Raw genomic sequence first — 27053 nt, 5'->3', positions numbered from 1 at the left:
ATCCCAGCTAATGCAGTCCATGGCAGCAGAGAAGAGCCTGTAGTTTTAGGTTTGGACCATCAAATCTGTCTGAGCAGTAAGCCACCCTAGCAGACCATGTGGAAGGAGGCTGAGGATAGAGGTTGTTACTCAAGTGAACAGTGCAGATAAAACCATTTATTTTTATCCCAGCCTAGACTGCAGCACATTCAATGAGTGGAAAGGGACAGGAAAGGAGATGCCCAGGAGTCCCCTGCACTACTGTACATTCAAACACAGGGACTTAAACTTCTAAATCACTGGAAGGACTGTAGGTAAAAAACTCAGGAACTGAGACATTATTTCTGTTAGAAACCATACAAAGGCACAGTATTGATCTTATGGAAAAAGAAATTCTCTCACTGAGGCTTCTGCCAAGTTACAGTGCTGTTGAGGAGCAGTATCTCTCCCTTTTGCTGGACAGATGGAAGGTGGAACATGCAGATACCACGGAGAAAACAGAATAAAGACCATGTGAAAGACTGCCCTCAAAAACCAAGGTGCAATGACAAGATAACTTCTCCAGTAAAAGTAGGATCCCGCAATACATTTGCAGCGGGAATCCAGGAGACTGAAGAACAGCTTGACAAGGCAATTGCTTTTGTCAGGTTAAAGTGGGTTTTGAATCTTTACCTCTTGTCCAAAGTTCCAGCTCTGGTCTAGGCTGTTATGCAACGCACAACATTTAAAACTCCACGTTAACTACAATATGGTGGAAAGCATGGACAGATCTATTTACATATTTTAGAAGGCGGCAATTTGCAGTGGAGAAGCCCTCTGGAAGCTGTGCCCAATTCCTCATCACTGGGTACCTGCCCACACAGATATGTGCTGGAGAACTCCCCACAGGCCCTGTGACCATAGCAGCTGCAAGTGCTCCAAGTCCAGGCTTCATGTTGGAGCACAACTTCCCTTCTCAGTGCTAAAAGCTTCCAATACACCCACCCTCAGATTACCACTGCTTCTGGGAGCATCAAGTGGGACACTATAGTTCCTTAAAACAAGAAAAATGGAAGCTATCCACTTCACACTCACTTTTCAATGTCACTGTTCTTACAGGTCTTCTGCATGGTCTCCTGTTTACTGCTTTCACCATTACTCGTTGAGGGCATTTCTGCTGAGGGAAGAACAGAAAAATTAGTAAGGAACATCTGATTATTGCAATGAAATAGTCTGAGCGAGTCACAGTTTCAGAGGACCCCAATGAGTCATTTTCATGCCAATTCTCAGTATGAGAGAGAAGACACTGATGCTACATGTCCCTGTCTGGCAGGGGGAGGCTCTCTCTGGAGAGAATGCTTCTATGATTCAAGGCTGAAGATAAAACCTCTACCCTCTTCCCATTTCATCCTGACTGATGCTCACAGATGTACCGGTTGTTTAAGCCAGGATTTCATTCAGAAGGATTGATGCAGCTGCCACATAGAAGTGTACTTCTACAAAGGTGGGTCCAGAGTAAATCCACACAGCCCAGACCCTGCTCTCAGCTTCTCCCTTTTGCTGAGAGCCCTCAGATACAAGCAGAAAAATGCATGTCAGGTAACTAATATGACAGAACTGCTCATCATGGCTGCTCCCAGCACTGGAGAGGGTGTGAGACACCAGCTGGAGATGAGACAGATGAACTGTCCTGGGGCCAGCCCCGGGGCTGTAGGTTCAGCACCGTAGTTTCAGGTAATAAAAGGTATGAAGAAAACAGCTCATAGCAAGTGTCATCAGGGCTGCTTCCCTCATCAGCTCTGTGGCTGTAGCTGCTGCAGCTGATCATACCTACAAGCTAGTGCTCCTACATCACAGAAAATAAATGTGATTGCCTATCCCACAGAAGAAAATGCCTGCGATAGATATCCTCTGTTCTCCATTTAACCATCACGCCCTTGGCAAAACCGGTTCTACTCAACCCCCTCCCACTGGCAAGCAGTTATGTCTTGTAGGTACTTTCAAGGCTGGGAATCAAATGCCCAAAGCATGACAGTAACAGAACAGGGAACAAAATCATTGGGACAAGTCTCTTCAGGTCGCTGAGCTTCAGTTCCCTTCCTAAGGGAGCTGGAGCAGCACTGCCCAGCTCTGGAAATGGATTTGGCATCTGCAGCTGGAAAGCGCCAGGTTTTATTATTCTCATATTTCCACTAGGTTGCTGTTTACACTTTTAGTGCTGCTGGCATTAAATAAAAAAACCCAGCAGTCAAATGGTTTTAACGCTTCCCCCTTCCTTAATGGTGTGAGCTTTCAAGTAATGCATGCAAAGGTACATATTCACATTAACTCATTTGCTCTGGAGTCTCAACTATAGGTCATGAGGTAGGACAGCTCCTACAGTTACCACTCTGAAAGCTTCAGAGACGTAGACTTTGCTTGCCATACAGAGGCCAGCAAAGACAAGATCTACCCAAAAGACCATGATACAAGTCTCTAGCATACCCTTTCAAAGAAGGGAAGATAAGAAAGCAGTTGAAAAAAATCCAAGCAATGGGTGCGCCTGTGTAGTTTAAACCCCCAGCAGCTGAGCACCACCGTCACACAGACTCTGCAGGCTCCCTCTGTAATACAGCAGTTTGCCTTTTAGTGACACAACAGCAAGTCAATCCAATCCCTATCTCTTATCACCATACCAGTTAAGGTGGCATTTTTGGGAACTTCCCCAGCTGCCACTGACTACAGTTAATTATGCTGTAAAGTTTCAAAAAGATGGTGTGACTGTACGTGCATATATATCTGATGACATTCTGCAAGAGCATTAGTAACTACCCTGCCCAAGTACTGGCAAGCAGAAGATATGGAATATCTATCTGCCCTCCTGTAGCTTACAAATTAATAATTTACAAGTTCAACACTCACCGTCGCTGGCCCATTTAGAAAACTCCGGTGTTATTCGAGTACTGGGTGTGCCACCACTAAAAGAGAAAAGGGCAGAATGCTAAAGGTTGAATATGGAAAATTTTGCTGCTCAGAAAAAGATTCCCCTTCCACCCACCACTTCTCTCTCAATAATTCTATCCATCAGTCTAGGCTTCAAAACGCGAGCGGACGGCCAGCTGCAGGAGGTGTTTTTGTGCTACTCCACATTTCTACCACTGTTCTCCCTACCTGCACTTCTAGCTGTGACCTCTGCAGAATCCCACAGGGGTTGTGATGCTGACTGAAGGCTTGGGATTCAAACAGCACCTGTGACCTAAGGCTCATTTTTGAATGCACTGTTTCAAAGATGAACCCACTGCGCTGCAATAGCTTCTCCCTTTAGGAATAACTTTACACCTTCATAAGCCCCATCTTTTCCATCTTCCCATTTGAAAAACAGTAGCACTGAAGTACAGACAACTCTTAAACCTGTCCATTCACTTGCAAGCCAGTAAGAGAGACAGTAAGAGAAAGGAATCTTTGAGCAGGCTGTGAGTGTATGACGCTTCAGCTCTCTGTGCCAAGACAGCTGCACTCAAAGGTAACACAGGCTCAGGCTTCATGGCTTCAGCTACACCACTGCATTTCTACAGAAACTCACCAGAATTTCGAGGTGCTTTTACAAACAACATCACCTCTCCTGTTTTAGAGATGGGCAAACAAGCCCAGGAAACATGCAAGGACCTTGCCCAAACAGCAAAACAATGTGTTAGGTGCAAGACACATGAAGGACCTGGGTCTCCTGGTCTCAGGTCCTCAGTTGTCTCACGAAGCATAAAGTGTCCACAGCCACTGATAACCCAGTATCTTCTTGCTACAATACCACAGTCCTGGCTGTGAAGGATGTTCAGCATCTTTGAGGCCCTGCCTTTGGACTAGCATGGTTAGCAAAGTATTGAATGGACCAATGGTTTGGATCCAGTATGGCAGATGCCACTTTTCTATGGAGTGAAACCTAATTTTGAACTAGTGTTTGCAATAGGCTAAGCAGTAAGAAAACTTCATTTCGCTGCTCTATCAATCCCTTCAACCTTGACCTCACAGGATCACTCAGTGAAAGAGATAGAGGGGTAATTTAAGTCATGTTTTATGCAGGGCAGAGGGCTTGGAAAGCAATCCTAGCTCCCTGGTAAGACTTATTTTATTTGCCTAGAATGCTTCCCCAAGTGCCCTGAACGCTGGCTGCCTACATTCTCCACATATGTATGTGGGTAGAGCACACATCCTGCAGCAATCCAGAGCTGAATACAGAAGGATTAATTTGCACATGCCACAACACGTAATGGGATGCAATGAAATCACAGCCTGGGTGCCAGACTCCTACTGTGCTGAACAAGATTTGGATGGGCTATACTACTAAGAGACCACATTTAATAGTGAAGCAAGATGATGCCTTAGTACAGCACAGTTTCCTCAATCAACAGAATTCATCTTCTGTCCAGCACTGTTCAGAGCAAAGACTGCACTGCCTGGGCAGTGGGGTGGCTCAGGGAGGGAGAGTGTGCAGGGAAGCTTTCCTGAGGCTGCACAGGTAGAAATGGAGACCCACCTGTCAGACTGTGCCTCTTTGTAAGTCTCTCGTTGTGATCTCTGCATTCAAGCGAATGAAGACTTTCCACAAACTGAGATTCCCCAACAGTAATTGAAGTGATTTGGAAAGGCATGATACTTACTTTAAAACAGCACCTCGGAGCGCCTCCCTTTCTTTGGCTTCACCTGGCTCTTCTCCAGTGCAAGGGATAACGTCTGCCTCTGTGTACCTGAGCACGAGGGGTTAAGGAACACACAGCCCTGCTGCAGAGATGGTCGGGACACTAAGGGATACAGAATTAATTCCAACTGGGAACACCTCAAAAGAAGAGGGACTGGTAACCCTGAAAGGGCTTGCTTTTAAACCCTGGAATAACGTTTTGTTTTAGGTGGAAGGAAACGGCAAAGTCTTTTGAGAGTAACATAATGCCACTGCCTCTTAGAAGGGGAAAATCAATTCCTCAACCCATGCAAGCCTAACCTGAACAATTCCACTATTTCTATTTGAGGTAGAGAGATCTTTTACCAGCTAAGGGCTGGGGCTTCAATCTTAAAGGCTGGTACAGATTTCAATAAAAACTAATTCCATAGGTTTTATTGAAAAAAAAATTACAGTTAGAGCAGTGTCTGCCAATACTCTTGCAGGAATTCCTCCTTGATGGTTGTTACAGCTGCTGCAGGGCAGAAGTCTGCCCACAGCTCTCCCAGAGCTGTGTCCAAAGAGCCTGGCTCCCAGATAGAGAAATCCCCAAATGACAGTTGATAAGAGTAATGATCTCCCAAATTATAGAAACTCCCTTAATGATACATCTGCCCATAAACTGTTTAATGAAAGGAAAAAAAAAATCAGTCTGTCAGAGGGGAAGGTAAAAAGTGCTTACTGAACAAAACCCTTGAAAACAAAGGGGGGTCTTGAGGAAAATAAACTCAATTCCTACCCATGGAGCAGGAAAAGCTATCCATATGGAAGAAACCTGGATGGAGACAACAGATTGCTTATGGAACAGAATAAAGAAACATGAACTGATCCCCTGCAATGTCTCCTCCAGACATCAATCAGGTCTGAAGTAGTGCTGCATCAACAGAGGGATATCAGAGGGAGTAACTGGGAATCCCTGCTAGTGCAAATAACATGGTAACTGGAGGAGGCTGTGTCATTTCCAGCAGGGCTGGACACAGATTACCCACCACTTCCCAGGGCAGTGCTGTATGAAAGGTAGCTGCAGATGCACCTCTGGGTTCCCTCTCAGCAAGAGCCTTTCAAAAACGATACTGTGGTTTCCCGTATTCAAGTGTGTCGTCTCCATCCACATCCAGGTCAGCATCGCTGTCTGGATTCTCCTTGCCACTGCACATGATAAACCCAGAACCTGAAGGAAAATAAAACACATGGATGAGCATTTAAATTGGAGATGAAGTGTAGATCTCCTAAGAATGGTGCTGCAGCACCAGTCTGCATGATGTCCTTTACTCTTAACGGCTTCATAAGAGGTGTCACCTCCAAAGACTGCACAAGAACACTCACAGAACTGCTCTAACTTCCTAGATTTTATGTTCCAAATGCCCCCCAACATTTAAAATCAAGCATTCCTGACCTTTAGCTCTGTATGAATGATTTTAAAATGTAAGGGTCTCTCTCAAAGGCAGAAAAAACAATGAAGCAAAATAGGAAAGACTAATTTTTCACAGAAACAGTCAACACAAAATCGACACTATCAGCAGGTAAGAGAAGGCCACAGGGACATTCTGAATTAGTCCTTAATTCAGATGCAGAGGGCAGGGAAAGGCTAAAATACAATTAGAAATATCTTTTTCTTTTTAAAATGCATTTAGTCATGGCTTAGATTTTTTACAACTTAAAACACTTAAGAACCTGTTTCTAGAAGAGGGGGGAAGGGGAAAAAAAAAAAATCACACTTCACAGTCATTAACAGCTCCTTACAAGCACTTCTCATATGAGCAAATTCCAATGCAACTCATCAAGAGTTCCAGCACAGGTGGGTCAGGCACACAACCAGTCCCAACTCCAGCAGGAAGCAAGCCTTTACAGTTCCACCTGAGACTGACTGTGCAACAATTGCCACTTTCTAACAATTTATACATTTATTTTGGTTACAAAGCATTTTGTTGACTGTTACTGCAAACTGTACCCAGGTTTCTTTTAATTGAATCTGCCTAAACACCTACAAAGATTAATCTTCACATGGTATTTGCTGTCTAAGGTTTATTAATAGAAGGGAAACTATAGAAGACATATATTTACTCTTTATGTGAGCTAACATTGAATATGCTTTCTCCCACGAGACTGGACATTAAGCAAAGGTCTCCTGAACCCCAGAGTGCTGGAAGGCCCTCTTTTGTGTTCAATTCTGCAGCAGATCTAAGCTGTTTGGGGACACAAGCTTTGCAGACAGAAATGTGCTCACTTCACCTGCCTTCAGTACTCCTTCACTTACACCTGGCTCAGACAGAGGTGCCTGCTGGGGCCTGAAGGACCATCCAGATGGCTGGTGACCCAAGTTTGTGGTAGACCAGGGAGCACGTCCCAACTGCAAACACTGAAAGAGTAAGGCAGATGTCACCTTGGCCTTGCACAAATGCCCCAAAACGGGTACGTTCCTGCACTGTTAATGTGGTTTTAAATGCAGAATACAGGCCAAAATTATTGCAGGAGCACTGAATATTATATACATGTCTGAAGAATGAGGACACTCCAAAGCATTAGGGCAGTCATTTTAGTGCTACCGATGTCTGAGCCTGTTCATCCCACTGGGCTCTCACCAGCACACTTACACAAGCCCAGAAGAGTGAACTATATTTCTAACAGTCTGCATCTGTGCAGAGAGCAGGGCGAAGCAAAGGCCTCATTTCCAAGGACACCATGCAGACACAGTTCTTTACTGTGGCTCTCTAGGAATGGATGCTCTCGCTGATTCATTAAGCCCCCAATAAAATTTGTTTATATGGATTTGATATTTCTCTTCCCTGAATATCAAGAAGGTCCTTAACGAGTGATAGCTGTAGCACGACAGCGATTTTAAGACTAACCTTTCCCTAGAAGCATAAACTACCTTTTACTTCCAAGTAATTGCCAGACTTAATTTTCAGCAGAGGTAACACAAGCAGCACCAACAATGCAGGAGCCATCCTTGCAGGTCAGCCCTGTGGTGTCACTGGGGCAGCCCTCTTCCAGCAGACCCCTGGTAGAGTGTTTCATACTGGCTTTATGCTGCCAGCCAACACGTGTCACGAGCTGCCTCCTCTTGCTGCAATGGCTCATCTAGTAAATCTTGACTCATTCAGTTCATCACAATGTTTGGGAGAAGATTTAGAGGAGCAAGAGAGACCTGTCAAAGAAGCTGGATAGTCTTTCAAAGCTGCTTTAAAAGTCAAGAGTGGGCGATGGGGTGGTAATTTATAGGCATGGCATTTAACCTGCAGTAACACCATCCCCTGCACCTGGCATTACTTTAGCCCATCACTTCTCAAAGGCCATAAACTTTGGACACACAGGTCTTCATTTTTCTTGTAGCTGTGGGAAACACAAATCATGTAAAGCTGGAGCTGTGACTTGGCCAGTCCCAGGAGGTGATCTGAACGTTAGCCAGACAATGAATACTTGGAGCAAGTGCCTTGGTTGGTGGGGGAAGGTGTCCAAAAGAGTGAATGTAAGTGGGACCACTCCCTGTGTCCCTCTCTCTGCAAGGATGCCAAGCACATAGCAAACGTGCACCTTTCCATCAATTTTGTTTCCAAGTGACTCAAGCTAACTAGTGGTTTATGGTTAGAGCTTAAGACAAGAAGATCTGCTTACTGTGATATAGGTTACAAATATTAAGGCACCTTGACTTCAGAATCCTGGTGTCCTTGCTCTGAAAACCTTTGTACTTAAGAAAATCCCTTTTAAGTCTGAAAGGAAAATACTCCAGAGCTTTTGCTGAATCCATGTCTATAACAGGAACCACTGCATTGCCAACAGAGTACTATGATCCCTACATAGGGAGGGGTACAAGGGGGAGGGTTTGGATAGTATGTGTTGCAATGGCAGACACACACTGGGATGATCTGATATAGCCTTTTAGTCAGAGAGGAGGGCACAGCAGAAGTAGAGAAGTTCACAGGTTGAGGGGCATGAGAAGGGTAAATTTTCTTTTCTGATCAAACAAGGACTCCCAGACTGATGACTAAAGGAAGGCATAGTGAGATGATCCAACTCTCAGTTTTTCAAGAAATCTGGATTTTATATTTTTTTTGACATGACCAAGTGCAGTCCACTGCAACATGGAAAAAACCTCCCCGATTCAGAAACTGTATGCTAACCAAAGTAACCTCTGTGAATCCAGAAAATACTCTGAATATAAGCTGTGCTATCAGCTTTAGAAGCTGCTTTGGAAAAAAAGAAAAACAAACCCCACAAAATACGTTTCTGATGCGAATCAAGATTCATAAAAACCAGTATTGCCCCTGCACACAAGAGAACACCAAAGGACAGGATGCAAAGCTTGGCCCAGCATCACCTGTGGAATGAACGGCCTGACATCAGCGTCCTAATGCCCTTTTTTCTGCAGCAGGGATGGATTTTGAGGCCAGTTCCAGTGGGATGGCGTTTGGTGCCACAATTTCAACCTGACCCTCCTTGTCTAACTTCCTGGGGTTGCTTCCATGCACAAAGCCAGTGAAAACACCCACGCAGCTGTTCAAATATTTGACGTCTGAACTGCTTGACATTATTCATTCATCTCAGGCTCATTCAAACCAGATTTCTGGACAAGTGCTGTTATAAATGGATTAAGAGGACCACTAAATGCAAGGAAGGCCCAAAATGATCACACCTGCTTCTCACTAACTCAGCTCAAATGTAAAGAGGGCTCACAACTTCCAGCTCCTGCTGGTGGTGTACACTGCCATCCAGGAGCAAGGAAAACATGAAACAGAGTGCAGAGGGCAGAGCGGAATAAAATGGCCTTTGCAACAGCATTGTTTTGGACCTATTAAAGGAGAACAGGAGCTTCCAGAAGACCCCCTACCACTACACTTGGGTGATTTGCAATTCAATAGCCTGCACTGGGAACAGAGAAGGGTTCCTCCAGCTAGGCTCAGCTTCTGAAGGTCACGCAGTAATTCACAACCATCAGCAACACTGCCTAGAGCGGACCTCTAAAGCCAGCGCTGCAATCCAGAGGTCAACGCTCGGGAACAGAACTTTATCCCCACGTGTTAATGAACTGAAATCCGGCAACTGAATGTTAAGTTGCGAGTTTGACCTAGGAATTCATAAGAGACACGATCTGTTATTCACAGAAGCAGCTGTGACTCTCTGGAGTCACCCAAGGCCTGAGAACGTAATTCCACATGTGAATTTGAAAATGCTGCTTTCAGATGCAAAAAGAACAGACCCAGTGCAGCCTCTCTTATAACATTGCTGTTCCTTGTTGAAGAACTTTTTGCTCTTGCCGTGCATTTGGTAGGAGGCAACCACTTGTCATAGGCTGCCAGCCCTGATACAATTAGCCTTCTGATGCTAAAGCAGCACGATTCTCTGACAGTCTTAATCCCAGCTGCCTCCTTAAGGTCCAGACAAACAGGAGTGAGCAGGCAGGTCAGACGCTGGGGCCATTAAGCAGAGAAAAAACAAAGTTACAGCTCTGTCTCCAATCCCCATTGCTCTTGTAGCCAGGTGCTCTGACAAGCAATTCCAGCACTGGTATTGAGTGGCACCTCTATAAACCCTGTGACAGTTTGGGAGACAAACTCACCCATCAATCAGAATGTACCTATCAACATCACTTACCTAGCACTGTGTACACAGCTTTCTTTGCTTGGGCTGGCCTCAGAGCAGTCTGCCTGAGCACCAATTCAAGGCACTTTCTGAAAAATTTAGGTACTCTACACAAGCAATGGTGTTTTTGAAATACTGACTCAGAGGTCTGAAAAGCAGAAAAAATTTGCCTGCCTCTTCACCACTGCCAGCTGCAAGCACTGGCAGGCTACAGGAATCAGCTGAGCTTGAAAGAGAAAACACTTCACACCCTTTCCATGCACCTGTTAATAATGGCTGGAGATAAATCTCACCAGAAATCCTTTCCTTCTCCTTTTTGTAAGTTGTCATAGCACTTTTCTTTCTCCTAAATCATCTCCTATGCCTAAGCATCCTCTCTGACCTCTGCACTGCTTCTCAAATCTCACCTCCTGTGTGCAATTCCCCCAGTGACTGGTCACCTCAAGATCTCTCAAGTGAATGGTGGCCCAGGCTAAGATCGAGAGTCATTAACGTGACATATAAGCAAATTCACAGAATAGATAAAAGGACTTCACATTCAAGTCCCTCCTTTTCTCCATCACATTCAGTGGCAGATGGTCAAAGTGACAACATATGCTGCTTCAGGTGCTGGCAGCACTGCTGGCTCCTGCACAGGCACAAGCTTACAGGGAGACTGGCAGTCTTAGGGGTAGAATGGTAAGACAACCAGACCACTGCAGACCCAAAATGAGCCTAATTTCATGAGCACAGGTAGGAAAGCACAGGATTTACTGTGCCCCACCTCTGCTCCTCAACTCCCGTCTGGGCACATAAGTCAGTTTTGGGGGCCAGCTGTTCTGTATACATTTAATTATATGTTTATATTTAATTGTCACTCCAAACAAAGCCAAGGAAGAAAACTAAGATGTCACTATTATTATTTGCACCACCATTATGAATGCAGCTACCAGATGCTACTCATGCAGAGGATCAAACTCACCTGGATAACTAACATTTCTCTGGTTTGGCCCCCAAGGAATACGGGAGGGGGTATCAAATCTATACTGGAAATATTCTAGAAATCCAGAATTTTGTGTAAATTCTGTAAATGGGTCTAAATTCAAATCCATCTCAGAGGCATACAGCTCTACTGGGGCCTGTTTTGGCCAGGAAGAGGCATTCATTCTGTTTGCAGGTAATTTACACGCGTTCAGGAAAGAAGAAAAAAAGCCTCCCATAAATCTCCAGAACTGTAGCCTTTGCTAATTACACTCCTTGCAGTGACCCCCTTCTGTACAACCTCCCTTTCCAGCACGTTCACTCTATTTTCTTACCGAAATGTCACTCGTTGGCTTCTTGGAGAGTAAAAACAATGAAGGCAATAAAAGTAGTTTATGCAGACTCACGGCCAGGCCTCACATACTTCCCGAGAATGGCTCTAAACTGGGTTTATTTCATCATCTGCTGAAGTATCCCAAACTACTGCTAAGAGGACAAAGTGGCCTGGATGCCATTTTATTGTAACAGGCATTTGGGAAGAAAGAGATAACCATCAAAAATTCTTGAAAACAAGAGGAAGGCAGAGATGAGGCCATGTCGAACAGAGGCCTTTACATAGATCTGTAATACCTCTCCAGTCTTATTTTTGGACTGTGGAATTGTTCCCCCACGTTTTCCTAGCTCAAACAGGGACAGAATAGTTCTGGTGACATTCCCAGCCCGCTGCTGACAAAAATCACATTCAGAGGCCAAGACAAGCTGCTTACAAGACAAGGGTTTTCTCTCTCTAGAGCCAGATCCATTTAAAGCAAACCAGTGATTTACCTGGAAAACTGACACCCAAATGTGTCGTTACAGCACACACCTGAAACAGCAGCTGCATCCATCTGATGCTGTCTATTAGCTCTCAAAGAGGCACAAATGGGCTGCCAGAGACCTGACTGCTTACTGGTGTGGATGCTTACAATGATCTTTGCTAACAGATCACAGAAACAGCTGCCTTTAAAGAAAGGGGCCATATAATTTTACAACCACTAAAATAATTTTGCAGCAGCCTGCTGAACAAAGGGCAGGCAAGCCCTGCTGTACAGAGTAAGAGCCAGCTGCTGCAAGGCTCAGGGAAGAGGTTTCCCCACCTCTTGCACAACTGAGGAGTATTCCAGTGATGTCTTTTATGGCTCTTGTAACCCATCAGGTACAGATCATGGCTGCAGACAGAAAACAGCACTCAGACCTGTGGCCATTCATGGCTGTCTCCTAGAGCCTCATGCTGGCCTGATGCACTAAGGCAAGAACAGCCCCAGGTCTATCTCAAAGGCTGCTCTTCAAAACCTGGAGCTGAAGTACAAAAGCAGCAGCAACAGCCATGGTCTCTGCAGCTACAGCTCGTTTTCCACAGTCAGGGAAAGGTGGATCTGAAAGCTTTTGTTCCCCTGGGGAGAGGGTGGAAACAAACAAAAAAGGAAGAGGGAGAATTAAAGTAATCTTGAATTACTAAGCAGATTCACATCACTGGATCAATAAGCACCACTGACAGGGATCACAGGAATGTCGCAGCTTTGCCAATAATAAAACAGCACAGCAGAGCTTGGAGGATGACTTTTCTAAGGCAGCCGAGCATGAAGCAGCAGGGCTGGTGAACAGCTGAAAGTGACACCCTGGCTTACATCGGGCCGCTGCCAGTGGCGGGGCTCGATGCAGTTTGCTTTAAATAATGATGAGCACAGAGATTGTATTCATGGGAGAAAGGCAACCAAGGACTGGAGAAACCAAGGGCTAAATTTCACAGGCCAAACACACGTGCTCTTCCCCCCAAACTAATTCTTTTCTAGGTTGGAAAGAAGAAAGAAAAATCAGTGCTAATTTAATCAATTGATCAGCCTATTGATTGCAAAACTGGAGCTGCTAGTTAGCCATGTGCTGTAATGCCCTCAACTCTGAAACCACAAAACACACCATTGATTTCTTCACTTCCAGCTCCAAAACAAGAAATAAAACCAGGCTTTCAGTGGAAAAACAACTTCCTCGTCCAGGGAGAAGATGCAAGCAAAGAAGAGAGGCCAGGAAACAGGGACAGCCGCATCTTGCGAGGTTCAAACTGAAATTAGTTACAGATGCAGTCACAGTGTCTTGTGTAAACTCTATCGATTGGGTAGCTGACAGTCTTGGGAGCCTCCATAGTAGGACAATCAATCCGGCTGCAGTGTCACCTGCCACTTTGCTGAACAGTTGACAATGCAATTATCCAGTGTGGAGGCAGGGAGTTGGCGTGTGTCAAACGCAGTTAGCCACTTTCCGGGCACTACTCGATAATGCGTTTCACCGCCGCGTGTAAGAGACGACGCGCGGAGACAGGAGCTGCTCAGAGCCACTGAGACCTGTGCTCCCTTTTTGCTTCAGAAACATCTCACTGCCCCTGACTTAACAACTGTATTCTAAAATGCTATTAAAATCGCGTCAATCAACTACTGTGTGCTTAAGGCTGAAGTTTGACCTGAGTGTCCAAGAAGCAGGCTGCAGTTCTAGCAAAACTGCAGGCACTCGGGAAAAGAAATTAAAAAATTATCAGATTACTGTCTAAAAGCCTGGGATTTTCAAAACCACAGCAGACAGACCACTAGAAAACTGGATTGCAGAGCAACTGCTGTCTGAGATCTAGTAAAACTGAAGTTTAAAGAGATGCCGTCAACTTGAAACCCAGTTTATTTCAAAAAATTGAGTACTTTCAGGTGCTCTAGCTGCTCCCTTACTCCCTCTGCCAATTTTCACGGTGTTACAGCTACATTTTCTGTTTTCTTTTTAACCTTCTTCGTCTAGGAAGTGGGTGACAGACATCCCTGCTCATCCCCCAAATACGATACGTAATACTGTGAAACGGAGAGAATTCCCCTTCTTTCCACAGAAGATCTTTCCCTGGTTAGAGTGGCTGTTGGTGTTACATACATCAACCAGCAAGGTTTAGTTGATTGTGCTCCTTTCAGCTACTGCATTCTGGTAGTTTGAGCATAAAAATTAGATTCTTACATTTTTGCATGCATTTAAGTTAACAAAAATATAAATCAAGAAGAAATTTTAACAGCTGCACGCACCTATTTCTTTTTTTCCAGTTAAAATGATTTTTACTTTGCCAAGTCCCACTAATTACTTTGTGTTCCACAACGAAGAAAACGCTGTTCCTTGAAGCATTATATGAACTTTAAACACACATGACACTGAGCACCAATTACATGGCGGGTCACGCTGGCTTGTGTATGTAAGGTAGGATTTTTTTTCTTTTTTAAATCATGTACTATTCTAATCTGTTTCTCCTGCTCACTCGAGTCAACTTCTAATATTAATATACAAGACAATACCCAAGAGACATTTATTAGCCACAGAATCCTTCAAATTCTATATGCGGACACAAACTATGGATAAAGAATCGGGTACAGCCCATCCAATTATTGTATCTAACACTAAGCAAACAGACCTGTTAGCATTTTTATGTCAAGTATTACCTAATGGACAAGTACTTTCTCTCAAAGGAGAGAGGTGCAAACATTAAGGAGCGGTTGGGCTACTCTGTCACACCAGTCCAAAGTACTGTCCTTCAGCAACAGAGGGATTGTCATCGTTTTACACAAGGGCTGAGGTAAGGTATACTAGTGCTCTGGGACTCGGCAGCCCTCTAAAGGGAGTATAAGGCATAGAATAAGCACTTGAGAAACATGAAATTTATACATCTTGCCCACTTGGAAGCTTACAGCAGGTAGAAGTGACCAGCGGAAAGTAAAAACCTAAATATAGGAAGGCTGGAGAGGCTGGGAAGGATGCTCAGATGTATAGATGCATTCACCTCAGAGAGGGATGCTGACACTGGAAACTTGGCAGAGAAAGGCACTGAACTGAGCCCTTGCTAAGTGGGAGGAGATTGAGAATTTTGTTACAGCAAAGATTCCCTATACTCTTACCACAGACTGCTCTGGCATCCAAGTTGAAGTTTGCTTTAGCCTGCCAGGGTAAAATGAATGAATTCTGGCTCAAGTACACAGAAATAGGGAAGATGATTCTAGTTACTAGACTACTCTTCCAAAAGGCCTAAATATACCAGTGACATCTTCCATTTCCCACAGAGTCTCTTAGGAGAAGTGACACTTTTTACCATACAGCTCAAATGCTTTTGCTGCATTTGAGTAGATCAGTTTATACCCTCTTACTGGTATAACCTTAAATACAGCCTAAACCTCCTGGCATGGAAAAAAAGAAAGTCTCCTTGCCTCCTGAAGCTTTCCTGCATGTCTCATCATATTTTATCTGAAAAAGAGGGCACAGCTGGCTACTAGCTGAGATTCTAGAACGAGACTTTTCACGTCTGTTGCCAGCTTTGCTACTATCATTACAACATTAGAGAAAACGCTTCTCCGTGGTTCAGTTTCTACACACACGTCAAAAACAGATTTTAGGAGTTTTGTGTTAGAGTTCTGTGTTCATGAAATTGCACAGAGAAGTGCGACTGAGTTTTCCTGCTCTGTTTAGAGCTTTCTGCCAGCCGGTTACCTGACGCAAGAAGTCACTGTGTTCACAAACACCTGCTGCTGAACTGAAAAGTATCTACTTAGAATCTGATGCCAGGACTTCACACTTGAGAGCATGCTTCTAATGCTGCATGGATTTAGGAGGAGAACAAACTGGAGGAGCATATAGCCATTGCCCCTAAGCTCTTTCTTGGACAACTAACCCACACTGGATGAAGGCTGGCCTACACCACTTGCTGCTGAAGCACATCTTGGTTCTCTGGCTATAGAAAGCCAACAGTGGGACTGCAGCCGTTTGCTGGAAACTTTTAGACATTTTAATACAGTCCCACTTTCCAGGTAGCTGCCTTAATTGTACATGACATGAGATCCAGTGCAAATGGGCACCCAAGGATAACTGTAGTGCGTTACAGCTTATAAGGCTTTACCAAGTCTCTCTATGCTAAGTCGTGCTGTTCTTTTCCCTTGGTAAGACATTACCAAACAGATACAAGCCCCTTGCTAGCTTGGGAGGAGGGCAGCATGGAGAAATAAAGAGAAATATCAGAAAAAAAAAGAGAAACTTCAGAGTTAAGTAATCCCTGTGTGTTTCTCCTTCTTCAAGAGTATCACAATCTATCAGACAGATCCTTGTCATGTTGATCTTTCTCAGACAGTATCCTTCCTTGAAAATGCCCTGCTTGCCATTTTAACATTTTCAAAGTCTTTCTCTCTTCTGTGTTATTTTTGATGCAACTGATCTGCTGAAGGAAAAGAAACCCAGAAGAGCAGCGGTGACTAGCTTGCTACTGCACCCAGAAGGCGGCTTTTTGGTGGGGAGCTGGAGGGGAGAAGAGGAGGATGGGGCAGGTGGAGAGAACTTAGCTAGAATTCTTCAATTCTTTCATATCTAAAGAGGACAGCAATCTCTGTTCTATCAGACCGCGCGGTTCGCGCTTTAAATGGTACTTGCTGCCAGCTTGCTTTCCCTGTCTCTCTCCCTTTGAAGCAGACTGGACAGCTTCCTCAAGCTGGCGTTATCACTCCCTCTAACCACTCTTGGCAGGCAATCTAATTCCCCCTGAAAAGGTCACCGCCATTTTAACTGCCTTTCAATCACATTAAGCACGCTGCCGCTCGTGCTCAGAGCACTGCGCCCGCAGCTCTCCTGACTGAGGTGCGATCGATAAACTGACATCCCACCCCCCACCCCAGCTCCCCAACCGCCCCTCGCCGCCTTCCCCTCTCCTGGACAAGCTGCCTTCCCGGAACGGACGGCGAGAGACCAAGTGACAAAATCCTCTCCTCAAATCTGAGGCAGCAGAAGGGAGCAGCTAACCTGGCATTTACTAATCTTTGTCCCATCTGTTAAGAAACAGAAGGGTGCAGGCATCCCCCCCGCCTTCCCTAGACCTACAGAGGCAGCGACTTCACAGGACAGTTTGCTTAGGCACCAGTCCAGACACCTTTGAAGCTGTGTTACAAAGAACAAGCCTCCCTCAAGCTTCCCTCAATGCAATCATTACCGTTATCTCTCCCCCCGTGCTGCTTTTTTTTTTGCAGTTACGAGTTATGTGTTCCACCCATCGATCCCTGTGTAAGACACTGTTTTAAGTCCTCTTGCCTTTTGACTGTGCTAAGCCGTTTAAGAGATGACAGCAGCTTCTATCAGTGTGAAGCTGATGTGATTCTTTTCAGATAAAGCACTTTTTTTCCACTTCCCCCCCTCCTTTCCCTTCTTTCAAGTAAGAGACATACACACAAAAAGAGACACTGAATCTTTCAAAGAAAAAAAAACCCTTTTGAACTTCCCTCAGGAATTCTTTAAAGGGATAACCTTACAGTGTAAACACTGAGGGTAACGTGCATCCATTCTGGAGAGGAACAGAAGAATTGCTACAAATATGTTGAGCATTAGAAAAAAAAAATCCATCACAGAGGAAGCCACTTGATGCTTTCACTTGCGAAGCCTTGCTGGCATCCTAAACAGAGAAACTCATTAGAGATGGCATGATATAATCCCCTGCAACAATGAGTTTTGGAGAGGGATGATACAGAGATGTTGGGAGAGAGTTACTGAATGTTCAGGTATTTCAGGAGACATTTTAGTCTTGTGACATTGTACTGAGACAGGAAAATATTTGATTACTGTATCTGTTTAGTTTTTCACTTCGAAGTACAAGCTTAATTTAAACAGAGCTTGGTACTTCATGCTGGTATTCTTCTGCACCCACCCCAAACAGAAACAAGAACTCTCCTACAAACCCCCTACTTCAAGCAGGACTTCTGCTGAAACAAAGTGGTTCCAAACCCTATAAAGCTGCCAATCTTCATTTACACCCTGCATTCTTCCAGTTTTGGTAAGCAAATTAAGTGATAGCAAATGATGCTTTAAGAAGCCAGGAGGAATGCTAGAAGTACCAAATATTTCCTGACAGAAAGCCTTCACTAAAACTCAACAATTTCAGAGACAACATACTGATCCCTGCACTTCTCAATTGTGTCATATTCCTCCTTGCTGCCACTGCCTGTTCTTTCCACCTGCTGCCTGAGGTATGCCAAGCTGTGGTAGCCAAGGAGGTGTGCTTTGGCTCTGCTGCACTAGACCTCACTGGGGGTTTGCAGCTGTAACACCAACACAGAAGCCAGAATTCTTTGTCTTCTAAGACAGCCCCTCAGGTTAGAGGAACAAGTTTTCTCTGCAAGTGCTTTGGAAGCAGGAAAGTGTCACCCTAGGAACCACATAAGTGAGAGTTTTAGCCTGTGATTGCTCTTAAGTATGAGACCATCTTCCAGAAAATCTGAACAGGGCTGTTCATTTCCCTGACCTTTCTGTTTTTAAGAAGAAAAACCCCAAGATCTCCCAACCTTACTCCACCTGGGAATCTGTCATGCCCTTTCATAAAATTGGCAGAGAGTATTCCTCATGTTGAGAGTGACTTTGTCCATTAACCAAAAATGATAAAAAGAAGCAGCCAGGACCTGTGTTAAGTCCTGCTCCCCCTTTGCCCAGCTGTGACATCTCCTCAGAGCAACACACCATTAAAACCGAAATTAATGAGACACATGGCCATCTATTTTCCCCTCTGGTTTTATGTATTTCCCCATGTCATCTCTTTAGACACTGGTGACATCCCTGTAGCCTGGCAAGGGCTGTCTGGCATTATAAAAGACCTTTGATTTCCACATCGCTGCAACTTCTCAGCAAAGGGAACAGAGCCAAATGCAAAGCCTCGGGTGACGGGGGTTAACGAGGGCCTTGCCAACTCCAGACAAAGCAGTTTTAAGCATTAGAAAGCATCTACAAAACGTTGTGCCGTGCTTCAGGGCTGTAAATTAACAATTCTGTCCCTAAAATAAGGCAAGAGCCAACACTGGCAGAGAAAGAAGGCAGTCACCTTAAGATTACCTGAGAGTGAACACAGCAGGCCTGAGTGATGGAGACACCTCTGAATGCCAGCAGTCAGAGACAATATGAGAGCCACAAAAGACAGCATGAAAAAGTGTGATTTGATTAAAAATAAATGCAATCAGCCACCTATGGGAGATCACTCCAGCTCTGCTTTGGCTTTCCAAATTTTACAGCAACTTTTTGTGCAGAGTAGGTAGGTATCCTGCATATACTGCTGGTTATCCCAAAATATTAGGTAGAAAGTTGGTGGCAAAAAGGTTCCCTGTTTAGGGAAGAGGACACTTCTCTAGAGAAGCATGGCAGCTGTTGAATTCAGCTGCCAGCAGAGGTGTGCTCCAGAGGAGGAAGGCCAGGTGCTAAGGACCTGCCAGCAGCTCAGGTGAAGTCACTTCTTCAGCAGTGGCTCTGCCACAAAAAGCTGCACAGGGAGGATGCTCCTCACTGCAAATGCTACAGGGATGTTCCTGTGCTTGTGAGCTGATCTACAGACACCTTTTATCCAGCACCACAAAGGGAAGCAGTCAAACCCAAAAGCCTTCCCACCAGGGTAATTATGGAGGGCTTTAGAACTGCATGTAGTTGTGCTCTACTTTTCTCCTGGTCTTCCAATCTTTTCCTGGGTCTGTTCACGTAACTCCTGAAGCTGCCATGAAGGTCTCAAAAAGAAGAGACAGACCCCATACTTCCTGATGGAAGCAAGGCCATCTCTAAGTCTATCTGTCCATGTATGTGGAGCCATCTGGCAGAGGTTACAGCAGTGGCTGATGCTGGAACCTGTCTAACTTCTGGTGGAGGAAAGCAGGTGATCTACAGAACACAAAGTCACATATTTGAAAATTCCTTAAAATAATGAAGAAAATGCAGCAAAGAGCAAATACTTTACATTTACACAGCCTAACCACATCAATTACACACATTTTGTCCATCTGAAGCCTCATATGAAAGAGGGTCTCCATATGACTGAAGCAATATGGAAGGTTCAGGTCACATTTCAGTGAGTTAACTCAAAAACAAGTGGGAACGTTAAGGTGAAGATAGCACTATGTCCACACCAAAGGAAGTGGAAGATCATGCTCTCCTCAAATGCAGGTGGTATGGTGGGGGTGAAGGAAGAAACTACTCATGCACAAAAAATGGATGAAATGAACTAAGTAGCCTTTTCTAATCTGGACTAGCAGTGACAACAATAAAGGCACACAGACATCCCAAGCTTTCCTGCGATGGATTGTAGTGTCTATACTACAATAACAAGAGCCCAAGACCTTGCATGATCTCATCAGGCCTCTACCTGGAATCATGTACAGACACAACTCTCCATGGAGCCACGAAAAAGTTAGCTTACAGACACAGGATGCAACAGTGTGAGCTTCCCTGGCTGTCCTTTAAAACCCAAAGAAGCTGCTCCTTCAAGTCTGTGCTCCTAATCATCTGCTCTGCTACAACCCAGATACAATTTAATTTCAGAGGAAGGCAAGAGCAGATCAGGAGTGTCTGGTTGTATCTGAGCACATGGCTGGCTTTTAAGTCCAACTCCCTTATGCAGCAGCTTTTCCCCTTGAGATATTTTAAATTAAAATCCAAGCTGATATAGGAAGAGATCACATCCCATCCTCTTTATTGAACGAAGGGAGCCAGCATTCCCCCTCTCATTAGGCATGCACTACGTGGATTGCTTGTGAGAGACTCTTCTGAGTGCCTGAGGTTCATGCCAACGAACAGTTTAGTAAATCCTCCTCTTTGAGGCCAAAGGGCTTAGTGTAAGAAAGGGGCCAGGTTTCTAGATAAAATTACATTCACCAATAAAGCTCACGAGAGGTCAAATTTTGCCATAACTCACTCCCCCTTCGGTAACTGATTTCCCCGTCACTGGGGAAGGAGTAAAAGAAGAAGGAAAAATAAAATGTGTTTGTCTGAGAGCCCTAAGGGCTTGTAGTGCTGGAGGTGCAGAGCAGGTTCCTGGATTCTCATTTATCAACCTTAAAAGGGATGGAGTGATAAATGCACAACTGGCCCTTTAATATTTTATGCAGGTGCTACAGCGACTTAGCTGTCACCTCCAATACATCACCAGAGGCTGATACACCAGCTTTCGTCACTCCAGGCTGGGAATTTTTACAATTTCATTTCTATTTCCCTCTCTTCACATATTCCCACGTATTTCTTACCATGTGTAAGATACAAAAAGCTATTTTCCCCAAATGATCTAGCCATTCCTACTCATTCCCTCCTCGGACACATTTCTCGAGGAAGAAATAAACGCCACCCTTTTGTTCAGGATTTGCGCAAATTCTGACTCTCATCATTCAAGAGAGACAGAAAACACTTTACATTCTGGCAAAGGCTGATGGTTCCGCCCTTTCTGAGAGGCAAAACCCCACATCCCTCCCTTTAAAGACAGGTAATGACGAACTTCCACAGCAGAAAGATTGACAAGCGCCCCCAAAACACCGGCGCACCTCGGAATCCTCCCTCCAGGAGGGTCGTGGCCCGTATCCTCTTCTGCCCGCACCACTCGTACTCTTCAAAGCGGTTCCCGTTCTCGTTCTCGATGTCCACAGAGTCATCCTCAGTCATGCATGAACCTTCTCTCTGCACAGGGTAAAGCAGGGACAGAGTGTTGAGATGTACGAAATAGCTCTTCGGGGTTAAACAACTCATGGTGGGACGGAGAAGGGAAGCCGGGCTGTTCCCAGGACAGCTAAGTATGGAGCGGACAGCAGCATCTACTCCCGCCCCCGTTCCCAGTGACCTAAATCTAGAAGTAAATAGGTGCTGGAAGAAGTTGACAAGCTTAAGATCAAAACAAGTTGCAAGGTTCATAATTTTTACACATGGAAATTTAAGCTCTGGTTCCTATAACAATGCTGGTGTTCATTTCAAAACGTACTCCCCCGCCTTGGATGTACAATTCCTCTATCATGTAAACCATAGATTCCTTTGACCCCCAGCAGGAATGTTCTCCTGTAGCATATTTTTGGGACATACTGATCAAAGACACCTCTCTTTACACTATGCACCTCTCAGGGCAGCAAGAATGAATTTGTTATCATCTCTACTGAGGGCTTTTCCTGAGAAACACAAACGGAAAGCCCTATGACACAACTGCCTCCCTCCCATAGGGCTTGTTTGTCCTTCTTCCTTGCTGTCTTTAGGATAAACAGCAAGAGAATGGTTTAGTTTAAATGCACTTCTTGGAGTAAGATGGTCATGCAACATTCACAAATTCCAGTCTGTTACAAAAGAACGCAACAAAAACTAATTCTAATGTTTTCAAAGGCACAGATCAGAAAGAACTCTTCTTGCTGTGCTACATAGGAAGCTTGAGGTCCTACAAAAGGCTACATAAACTTCAATAGCACCACCTTTACAATCTGTAACTTAGACTTCTGTAATAGCAGAAGGGTGCATAAAGTAAAAAAAGTTATTAATGCCACACAGCAGAAAAATCCAGAAGAATCCATCTTCCAAGACAAAGAGAAGTGACTACAAATCTTAGAGAGACAGTTAGCATTGCCTGCAAGCTCAGCAACGTTAGTTTTTGCCCCACATTAGGTCAACTGCGGACAAAGCTGGGAGTAGGGAGAAGGGAATGGCAGCTGGTGATCCTGCTGCGCCTCTACCTTTGCAAGGCATTGTTCCACATGCCTACTCATCTCCTCCTCGGATCCTGACAGAGGTCGGCTGCAGAGGGGACATACCTGCCCTTCGTCTTGCTTCCTCCGTTTCATTTTTCCAATCCGAGCTGCATGGAGAAACCAGGGAAAGAAAACAAACAAAAAAGGAAGACATGTCAAGTTTGTAGATCCACTCGTCATTTGCTCAGCTCCAAATAATAAACCTTTGGCAGAAATGGTAAGATTTCACACCAGAAAACCCTGTTGCAACTCCCTGTTCTGACCTCTATAAACAGTGCAGAGACTTACTTGGCATTTTTCAGATTAAATCTGTAACATGTGGACGAGTACTCCCTGATTTCAAAGAGGCAGCTAGGAGAGGGAACATCTGCTGCACATCCCCAGGTAAGTTATTAAAATGGTTAAATACTTTCTCTTGGAAGGCTGAAATTGTTTTCAAAGTTGAGTGATCAAGCCAGTGAATTCTGGTTTGGATTCTGCCTTCTAAGTCTGAGGCCCTTCCACTAACACATCTATTTCCTACAGGATAACGTAGCACCTGAAAGCCTTGGACAAGGGATGTAACAGTCACCTCCAGGACCACAGAGCCTCCTGTACACCCCAAAAAATTCCTTCCCTCAACACCACAAACAAGTAAGAGCACCATCTTACAAGCACAGCTTCTGGCTCTCTGTTGTTTTATTTCATGAAAACTGGAGGCTACACTGGGCACGCTCTGGGAAACAAACATGTTAGGAATCAGGATGATTAGAAAAAGCAGCCAAGGTAGCCTGTTGCTTAATCCAATATCTGGTTAATTTGAGCCATCGTTTAATGTGATCAAAACATCTGGAACCAAATCATTTGCATTAAAAAGAACTTCTGCCTTTTATTATGATGGCTTTAGGCAGGTATTACTGAATAACTCAATCACTGGCTGCAGGAAAGTCACTGTTTAATTAATAAGGAAGGTCAAAATTCTGAATGAGAGACAAGGAAAAGCCCAAGGAAAGCCCATGTGATAATGAGAGATGACACCACCAAAAAGCTGCATTAGCCAGAAATCGTTACTGACATTGTGAGCACTGCAGCATGCTCTGAAAGCCTTCATGCCTCAACACTGTGGGATCAACAGCTCCCTGCAGCCAACGAGTCAGAGAAAGCTGCTGGAATGCCAGGATGAGAAGGACCAGCATACAGGAAAGTTTCTGTCAACTGTTTTTTGAAGTGTATCAGCTTAAAGCACACACATCACCAAGTGATTTATAAAGTTTCAGCTGAACACATCAATGCAGACCTGAAAGGCCTCTCACAAGGCTTTCTCATCGGCTTCCCTGGACACAGGACCCTCTGGGTTAGGATATACTTTCCCACAATCCAGAACTAGGAGTATTCATCATGCCCTATACTCTCTGATGCTTCAGCAGTAAGAAAGCTTCAAATTATTCCCTGGGCACTGCTTTTTCTTGCTGAGACAGAGATGTGGGAAAACTACTTGAAAATTCAATCTCCCCTCCTCATACGATGAAAAGGATTCTGCAAAAGTGACATTCCTAGAATAAGGGACAGCAACTTGAGACCAAAACAAGAATGTTTTCGATATCTGGCACTTTGAACAACAGAGACTCTCAAGTTAACACACACAGCTTTCATCGTTTGTCTAAATTTTATTTGCTGATGCTCCACAACCCTCTCTCATGTTGGGTACACCACACTGACAGCTCCCCAACCCTTTACTGTAGTCAGAGTTAAGCCATGCTCTTTCTGTTTTGTACTTGAGTGCACAAGAGACTTCTGAAGTTCTGGTTTGGTGCATACCTATATCCTCCAACATGGCTCTTTCGTGTAAGTTAAGGATGCTCTTTCCTTGCCTCACTAGCTCTGTTGAACCAGCACAAAAAATTAGGAAGGCTGGAATTAGGCATGACTTGACCATTCCCTAGCAAACTGACTGGAGAGAAGCACAGGAACAAAGCCTTCTCTATCCTGACTGCAGACACGAATTTCTCTCACCTCATCATGTTTTCAACCAGGGAAACGTAGGGAAGGAGCAGATTAATTATGCTGGTAGGACTCCCCATGGTCAAACAATTCAGTTAAGTCAGTCTGCCTGGTGAATTTATTAGTATTTTTAACTTTTTTTATTGCCATCTTCCAGTTCATGCACTGTAGCAGTGACATAAGGAAGAAAACTTGTTTTAGGTCTTCTACTGCTAAATTCCTGGGACCGTTTTGCCAGAACAAGCACCTGATCTGGTGTTGAAATGTTAGTGTAGAGCTGGGAACAGAACCTCGCTCTGCTCCAGCTCCACACAAGACCAGCACCCAACCCCTCTCTTGGCTCCTTTAGCTCCGCAGAGGAGCGTCCCTTTAAGCCGCAGTGCCACAAGTGAAAAAGCCACCGAAAAGAAAGAGGTGTTGAAAACAAATCCCCCCTGCCATTTTCATTCTGCGGTCATTAGCAGCGGCAGCGTTGCGCCCACGCAGGCCAAGGGTGCCCCTGGTGACTGCGGGCAGGGAAGGGGAACAACGCCGCCTGGGAAGCACATGCGAGCAGCGCTGTCCCTGCCCGACACGACGCGCAGCCCGGCCATCACTTCCAATCAGCGCCGCGGCGACAGAGCGGCCCCAAAGGCAGGGGGTGATTGTGGCGCTGTCCCGAAGGGGAGCAGCTCAAAAGAACACGCGAGTGAGACCACAGGATTGTTAATTAGTGTTGATAGATGCGATCATTTCTAATTAGCTCACTAATCCCTCTCCCTCCCCCCCCCTCCCGTGCTCCTGTCGCAGGAGAATGGGAGAGGAAGGGAAGAAAAAAAAGAAAAAAAGCCATTCCCTCTCGTAACTCAGGAAGATAAAAATACAGACAGCAGAGGACTGGATGCACGAAGAGGACAGAACTCAGGGAAGGATGCTTTGGCACAAGGCTGACCCATTCTTACCTCTGACTGAACAAAGACTCCATAGTTATTATTCCAACCTTCTGCCAGGAGGTGAGGAGTTCACTAATTTTTATTAGCATTAATAATTATTATTAGGCCATCAGAGGGCTTCCAGCACCTCTGAGGCCTCACTTTTAACAGATGTGCATTACCCTACACACTGCTCCTGCTGCAAGTGCATGTTCTCCTTCAGATTACACAAAACCATCAGGCCAGGGAGTTTAAGTCACCACAGCAGATGAATGAGAAAGTAGCTCATGGAGGTGAGCAAGAATTGGGATCCTCTGCAAGAGCCAGGATCTCACCTATGGTCTCTGCCTTACCTTAGGAGTTGTGCTGGCAAAGGGAGTTGCTCTTCCCTTCCCTAATATGGAACTATGCAAGGTGAGAGGGTGCTTGCACTAGAGAAGGAGCCAAACTGCACTCGACAAAGCCTCTACTGTGAGGGAACACTGGCCCCTGCCTTCCCACAGGTGTGGAGAGAAGGAGGCAGCCCACCACTGCTGCCTTATGGGCAGAAGAGTCCGAGGATCTTTTCTCACAGTGGGCTCTCCCCCAGCAAGGCTAAACCTTATTAATGCCTGAAGATCATGTTACTCTCAAGCCCAGCACAACTTCCTGTGAGAAAAGCTAATGGATTTCAGTTTTCACTGGTACTCCCTCCCCAAGCAAAAATTCACCTTCAGGACAGGGCACTCAGGCATTACCTCAGAAGTGCTCTTAGCATCTAGCAGTGGACACTGCACCAACCTCTACTGCAGCATCAAAGGAGATGATTAAGTTACTAGGAATATCTCTTATGATTCCCTCCACCAGTTTGAGTGGTCCCCCGAGCCCTATGCAGACATCATTAGCAGCGCCTGCAATGGCAGGCCAATCAAATTAAGTGGAAACATTTTTGTCTCCTTTCCAGTGAAAATCATTCCAGCTTTATTCCTCCCCCACCCATCAGCTACAAAAGCACAGGACATGCTGCTGGTGGTTCAACAATAAACTGTGCACTGACCTCCTCCATGGAGGTCTGTTCAGAAAGACAGGCTTAGGGACACCACCAAAAGGGGAATCAGTTTCTCAGGGAAAGGAGCCAAAGGAGCTTTGTAAGGACCCATTTTTCAACTCACCTGAGAATGCCAATTTTGCAAATAGCCCCAAATTTGAATCAATGATATTCAAGCACAAGAGCCAGCACCTGGTCTCTGCAAATCTACCAGAGAAGTCTTACGGAGTGGTTATACCTATTTTTGTTAGGTCTATCACCAAAAACTTGCATGGATGATCAACTTATCCAGAGCATTTGATCTAAGGGAACAAAGGCAGCAATGGCAGAGCACAAAAAGCCATCTCAAGAATAAGAAAAAGCAAGAAAACAGATGGTCAAGAAGAAATCTGTTTCAGACCTTATGT

At 44.9% G+C, this 27053-nt stretch overlaps 1 protein-coding gene across 5 annotated transcripts in view; it reads right to left on the bottom strand.

The window, feature by feature from the left end:
- RNF220 (ring finger protein 220) overlaps nucleotides 1-27053 on the bottom strand; it is a 214386-nt gene that overhangs the window by 26607 nt on the left and 160726 nt on the right. For 2 of the 5 annotated variants that reach the window (XM_032696601.1, XM_032696604.1), the window contains 6 exons: nucleotides 22714-22835; nucleotides 21550-21682; nucleotides 5723-5819; nucleotides 4593-4679; nucleotides 2860-2915; nucleotides 1054-1132 (listed from right to left, as the gene is read on the bottom strand). In XM_032696601.1, coding sequence (XP_032552492.1) covers nucleotides 1054-1132; nucleotides 2860-2915; nucleotides 4593-4679; nucleotides 5723-5819; nucleotides 21550-21682; nucleotides 22714-22835 — 574 coding nt within the window. Of the gene's footprint in view, nucleotides 1-1053; nucleotides 1136-2859; nucleotides 2916-4592; nucleotides 4680-5722; nucleotides 5820-21549; nucleotides 21683-22713; nucleotides 22836-27053 lie in introns of all 5 variants that reach the window. The other 3 variants (XM_032696602.1, XM_032696603.1, XM_032696600.1) reach the window with 3 other exon arrangements.

This window comes from Chiroxiphia lanceolata, chromosome 9 (assembly GCF_009829145.1).
Source record: "Chiroxiphia lanceolata isolate bChiLan1 chromosome 9, bChiLan1.pri, whole genome shotgun sequence".
Taxonomy (NCBI): Eukaryota; Metazoa; Chordata; class Aves; order Passeriformes; family Pipridae; genus Chiroxiphia; species Chiroxiphia lanceolata.
Note: the sequence above shows the minus strand (reverse complement) of the source record. Positions and strands in the feature narration are given on the sequence as shown.